General features: G+C 34.0%; 2 protein-coding genes across 5 annotated transcripts in view; one reads left to right on the top strand and one right to left on the bottom strand.

Moving 5' to 3' along the window:
* The window catches only part of LOC108688967 (39S ribosomal protein L54, mitochondrial), a 1,442-nt gene extending 718 nt beyond the window's left edge, over window positions 1-724 (bottom strand). The window contains exon 1 of the mRNA XM_018195537.1: window positions 605-724. Coding sequence (XP_018051026.1) covers window positions 605-704 — 100 coding nt within the window. The 5' untranslated portion in view covers window positions 705-724. The remainder of the gene's footprint in view (window positions 1-604) is intronic.
* A 551-nt stretch (window positions 725-1,275) lies between these two features.
* Window positions 1,276-5,787, top strand: LOC108688964 (leucine-rich repeat-containing protein 49). 4 transcript variants are annotated; one of them, XM_018195532.1, is made up of 7 exons: window positions 1,276-1,343; window positions 1,797-1,951; window positions 2,082-2,720; window positions 3,145-4,463; window positions 4,560-4,930; window positions 5,208-5,447; window positions 5,572-5,787. In XM_018195532.1, the coding sequence occupies exons 1-7, from the start codon at window positions 1,308-1,310 to the stop codon at window positions 5,773-5,775; spliced, it is 2,964 nt and encodes a 987-aa protein (XP_018051021.1). In that variant the 5' UTR covers window positions 1,276-1,307; the 3' UTR covers window positions 5,776-5,787. The 4 variants fall into 4 exon arrangements, with proteins under 4 accessions (XP_018051021.1, XP_018051018.1, XP_018051022.1 ...); XM_018195533.1 differs by lacking the exon at window positions 1,276-1,343 and adding an exon at window positions 1,450-1,529; XM_018195529.1 differs by having other exon boundaries at window positions 3,145-4,930.
* The last annotated feature ends 33 nt before the right edge of the window (window positions 5,788-5,820 follow it).

Here is a 5,820-nt window from a genome sequence, read left to right as displayed (position 1 = left end):
TATATATATGTATTATTACATGTATAACCTCGTATAGCCTCAATCATTGAGGCTATACGCATAATTTACGCATGCTTATAGATATCTAAATTATATATACAGGACCCCTGGTTTCTTGAAAAGAACCGTGTACGAAAAAGTATAGTTTTACGTATGCCATCGACGAGAGTTATTATTATTATAAATTAATAGAAAATAATTTATTTTTAAAGCATACAGAGAATTTACGTAATTGAAGCAAAAAATACTTATTCTAACCTCGTAAATGTTATTCTATGCCGTCGATGACAGATTTCCTAACCTGAATAGTCATCACTTTAACAATTAATACTTTAGTCGAGGGGGCAGAGCGGGGACACTTCTTTTCGTCAGATTTATTCATTTCGTGCAAAAACGCGTCAAATGAGTCTTAATTTTATTGGTTTTGGAGGTGCTGTAGCTAAACTATAATTATACTTGCCGATACTTTTCAAGAATAGGAGCCCAGGATTGAAGTTGAGATTCAATCAAGGCTTAAACGTGGATATGAATTAAACGTGAATACGAATGACGGACAGATCGATGAAATATGCATCAATGGTGCGACAACTTTTCATTTCCTTACCTGGTCCGGCGTATTCTCTCGTTTGGACCATATATCGAGTCGGTATTATGGAGTTTCTTGGAAAATGAAAAAACCGGTTAACAACGGCGAGATTCATCATCGTGTGTAGTATGTTTTTTTTTTTACTTATTTATAATATCGACTTGGTATTCTTGACTCTTGGTACTTGGTTTGGTATGTAGTACGGTATTAGTAGTATAGTGGAGGGAGGGGGGGGGGAGGTAGTTGAAAGATTAATGTGTGCTATATAGTCAGCTGGTTGGCAATTGGTATCGGGTTATCGTTTATCGATGCTGTAGAAACATGCAGAACATGTAACATATAGAAACACAGACATACGTAAGTATATATGGAACACGTAAAAATTGGTAAGTATATTATATACAAACTCGATGGAGCCAACGTGACGCGAGCGTGAAATCGCATTTATATATATGTACATACAATTTTTGTTTTCAGAGATATATTTTTATCTTCTTGACACGATTCCTTTTCTTTCTGCCTGTGTCAGTATTCTCTTCGATATCTATCGATGTTGGAAACTGTCATTCTTGATTTTCTGGAGTAGAGGAGAGAATTGAATTACATGCAACTACATTGCGGTGTAGGTGTATGTGGTGCAGGTGGTGTATGGATGTACATACATATTATATGAGTATACAAGCACTACTGCTTACAGCACTATCAGCAGTGACAATGAGTGATGACAAGGACACATAACACAACGTGCAAAGCAAAAGTATCGCTTGTCATTTCTTATCATTTCTTGAGTTGATTATAAGATTCGCGATTAATATCCGACTAATAATTCTTCAAATATTGCAAAGATGTGAAACGTCGCCAAATGTGTGAAATACGCGCGGGTTTATTCTGTTTGATTATATAATGCCATGTAATGCCATTGAGCAACGATACTTTGACGCGGGTAAGAGTCATGTGTGATTTTAAAATGTGTAAAATTCCAAGTGTTGCATTTAAATAAATGTTTGAATAACGTGTCTGAAATGATTAAGTGTAAAGAGGCTAATGTAACTCTGACACAATTTTATCCTTTGATTAGGGATAGAGTAGGAATAGAATAGAATTCGGAATATACATATAGTAAAGAGTCTCTGTACTCTAACCTTTCCTTTTTTATAGTAACGTTATATATAAACATATATTTAATCATCTATTGGTCACGTTTTTACAGACGAGAAAAGTATTATTTGATACGAAAAATAAATCGACTGCTCGAGGTAGCGTTCCAGAGGAGAATCAATTTTTGACTATAGCAGCTGCTTTACCAATATTGCCTGGTGCGCCGGTACCCCCAAAGCTGTCAAAGCGTTGTTATAATTCATTTAGGTAATTGCTTTAGAGCTTTAGCAAAATTGCCAATTAGCAAAATTCGGTCAGTTTTATTTCAATTACCAATTGTTTCTTCGACAATTCTTAAAACGTTGGAAATCATTGGTTTTGTCGTATATATTGGTAGTTGCACTGGAACCCAATTTGAAATTGAAAATGCAGAAGCTGAAGGATGCAACGTGGTTACGTTACAATGGACAGGAGAAACGAGAACGATCGTGGCATCGAGAACTCCTGCCGAACGAGAAAAGAACCCTGATAGAATATGTCTCGATAGGCGAGGTCTGACAACATTTCCTAATGTCATTGGAGAGTCCAAATTGCGATTAATGTCTCTTCAGCATAATCTGCTAACCAAGATTGAGAGCTCCAACTTATCTCAATTGACAAAACTTGTATTTCTTGATTTATACGATAATCAAATAGAAAAAGTATGCGATTTTGATTTTTTAGAAAATTTAAGAGTACTTTTATTAGGGAAAAATAGAATAAGAAAAATTGAAGGTTTAAAACAACTTTTGAAATTGGAAGTTTTGGATTTGCATGGCAATCAAATCCAGCAAATTACGGGCTTAGAGAACTTGTCGTCGTTAAAAGTATTAAACTTGGCAGGGAATAATATCAAAACTATAGGGTGCAATGATTTTCAAGGTTTAATTTCGTTAAAAGAGTTGAATTTGCGCCGGAATAAATTAAAGAGATTGCTAGGATTTCATGAGACACCACAATTACAAAAATTATATTTAAGCAACAATGATATTCATAAGTAAGTAATTTTGACAATAAGTTTTATTTATTTTCCAATAACATCTTTAATCAATTGTTAGTTGCACGTGCTTACATATGTATTTATATCTACAAGTTTTATTATTTTGAGACATCCATACTTGCATGTATAATACACTTGATGTAAATTATGCGCGCGCGCACGCATGCATTACTTTTAAATTCATAAAGAAGAGATATTCAAATGTTCCCTGATTATTCATTCTTCAAGTAGAATACAGTAGAATAAACACATATACACATATACAGTAGAATAAATGTTTACATTTACCTATATGTGTATGTGTGTGTGTGCGTGCGTGCGTGCGTGCGTGCGTGCGTGCGTGCGTGTGTGTGTGTGTGTGTGTGTGTGTGTGTGTGTGTGTGTGTGTGTGTGTACAGGCCGAGTTGATTTGATGTTTCAGAATCGAAGATATGAGTAGCCTTGCAAAAGCCTTGCAAATTAAAGAAATAACAATAGATGGTAATCCAGTAACTTTAAATACTGATTATATTTCCTTTCTTGTTTCGTACTTGCCAAATCTGCAATTTCTATCAACAATGCAAATTAGCGAACAAATTCGAAGAACAGCGATGGCTTGGAGATTTTCCAAGGAACAATCCAATTCAGCATTTCTTGATCTTAGTACGCAAGTTTGTATGAGCGTACGTAGAGAAGAAGTGATATCAAATGCTAAAACAAATTGGGAATTTCTCAGAACTAAAGTCACGCTTGATAATTCCAAAGTGGCGAGTAATAATGCAGGCAACAATAATATTAATATATTATTACGCACACAAAGTTCAAATAAATTCAATACTATAAATCCAAAAAGTTTAGATAAAGCTAAAATAAAAGGTTTTGGTAGTCTCACATCGATAAATGAAAATATGGAAGCACGAAAGATACATATAAAAAAGAGAAGCAGTTCTAGCGAGAATTTGTTCAAGTTAGAAGACACATCTAAATCGTATCTTTTGGAATTTAAACTTCCACCTATACTAGGTTCGATAGTAAATAATTTAACAAGCAATAGATTCGACAATAGATTGTCCAAGAATAATAAAGAAAATGACCATAAGATGAAAGTGCTCAGTGAAGATATCGAAAATCTATCGGATAGCGAGACTGACAGTTCACAGAGTCATGAAAGCTTGAAAAGTGGCTTAAAATGTCATCTATTTACTCCTAATATGTACGGTTCAGCTATAGATTATGATAAATCTATTATCTGTAATGACTTCATTGTAGCGAAGGATATGTCCTCGATTACCGCAGCAAATTTTTATATTAACGATAATGAAAATATACACGATAAAGAAGCACTTGCTGCAACTTCGAAGAATTCGTTAAAATGTCATGATGCAGTGCGAAACGAAAATACAGGCTTAAATAATAGATCGTTCCAAAATACAAAAGTATTTCATGCTCAAGATGGTCAAAGTGATTACCAATCAAAATCGACCACAAGTTCTTCTGGATATTGTTCTTTGAATTCAAAGACTAGTAGTGTAGACAGTTGTAAATCATTATTAAGTGATTCTAGCGTTTTATCAATTACTAAAAACGCTCACAAATCTCACGAAAGTGATAAGGATCATAAAAGTAGAATTAAGAGTGCTCAAACAAAAAAGATAGTATATTATAAAAGTAATAGAGCTGCAACAGCCAGAGCGAAATTTAGAGCTCTTGCTCCATCAAGTCCGCCTCTTCAACAAGTACCACCTAAAGAAAGAGAACAGGGTAGACCAAGATTTTTTAATTTTTTTCTGTCCAAACAATATATATTCATATTACGTGTTTATGTAAAACGAAATGTAAAATCGGACCATTTTCTAGGTGGGGATTATTTAATAGAAATCGTTGGTCGCTGCCTGAATATATACGGTCAAGGTGCTTTACGCTTTATAGATAAAACTTGGGACGTATCAAAGGCTCAAGTTGTCAACGTTGTAAAATTTAATTATGTACAATTTAATGATGTGGCAAAAATTTTAAGCAAATTAAAGAATAGATTTCCTCATGCAGAGCATTTCGTATTTAAAGAAACTAACATCAATCTTCTTGGTCAATTAAATGCCTTAGCTGAAGTACAAGGATTGACCAGTATAGAGATAGATGCAGGGAATCCTATTGTGTCTAAAGATTGGAAAATGTATGCTATATTTCGATTAGCTCATTGGGGACTTGCAGTTATCAATGGCAAGGAGGTATAATATATATAAGACATACAAATTATGCCAAATCGTTTAATGAAACATATAAAACACATGCGCGCACACGTATAAAAAAAGATGAATTAATCGTTGTCTGTTTAACTTTTTGATGGATTCTTTTCTAGGAAAATTGTGCGTGCGCGCGCGCGCGCGCGCGCGTGTGTGTGTGTGTGTGTGTGTGTGTGTGTGTGTGTGTGAGAGATGGAGGGGAGAGGAATGCGGATCAATTCTTTATCTTTTATTGAGAATTAAAAGTTCAATATTTTTCTAGATTACAGCTGAAGATGTGGAATTTGCAAATCAAGAATATACCGGTCTTATAGATATAGTAATGTGTTCACTGCCAGATTCTTTATTACAACCTTTGTTACAAAGACTTCATTTAGAGAAAGTGCAAAAACAAAGCGGGGAACAAATTACTGCCAAACAATTTCTGTTCAACTGTGACCCGGCACTTCGAAGTGTTGTTGCCAAGGAGGCGTTACAGTGGAGAAAGGGAAATGTAACGCAGGTAATAAAAATAAAAACAAATTTTAACTATTTTTTATAACAAGATTATGTCTTATGCTTAATTGTAACTAATTAAAATGTATAAACGATAATATTATTGCAATATATATTGCAATTGTTTATAGGAAGATCTTATCTGGAGACACAAAGGGAAAATACATTTGCTAAATTTAATCAATCTCACTATAAATGCTGTACGCAAGTTACAAATCCTAGAAAAACAATGGCCATGCGTTCTATATGAGATCGTTTCTAATACTTTATCTGATTTTTCTGAAATGGATATATATATGAAACGTTGCAGTAAAATGCTCGAAAGCGATAAATAGTATTGTACAATATCCGTGCCTTAAAGAGTAATATATATATATATA

This window comes from Atta colombica, unplaced genomic scaffold (genome assembly GCF_001594045.1).
Source record: "Atta colombica isolate Treedump-2 unplaced genomic scaffold, Acol1.0 scaffold250, whole genome shotgun sequence".
Taxonomy (NCBI): Eukaryota; Metazoa; Arthropoda; class Insecta; order Hymenoptera; family Formicidae; genus Atta; species Atta colombica.
Note: the sequence above shows the minus strand (reverse complement) of the source record. Positions and strands in the feature narration are given on the sequence as shown.

Coding starts and splice junctions, on each gene's coding strand:
- LOC108688964 (XM_018195529.1), top strand. CDS start 1,308: ATGACAAGGACACATAACACAACGTGCAAAGCAAAA. Junction 4,931..5,207: donor CAGTTATCAATGGCAAGGAG/GTATAATATATA, acceptor ATATTTTTCTAG/ATTACAGCTGAAGATGTGGA. Junction 5,448..5,571: donor GAAAGGGAAATGTAACGCAG/GTAATAAAAATA, acceptor AATTGTTTATAG/GAAGATCTTATCTGGAGACA.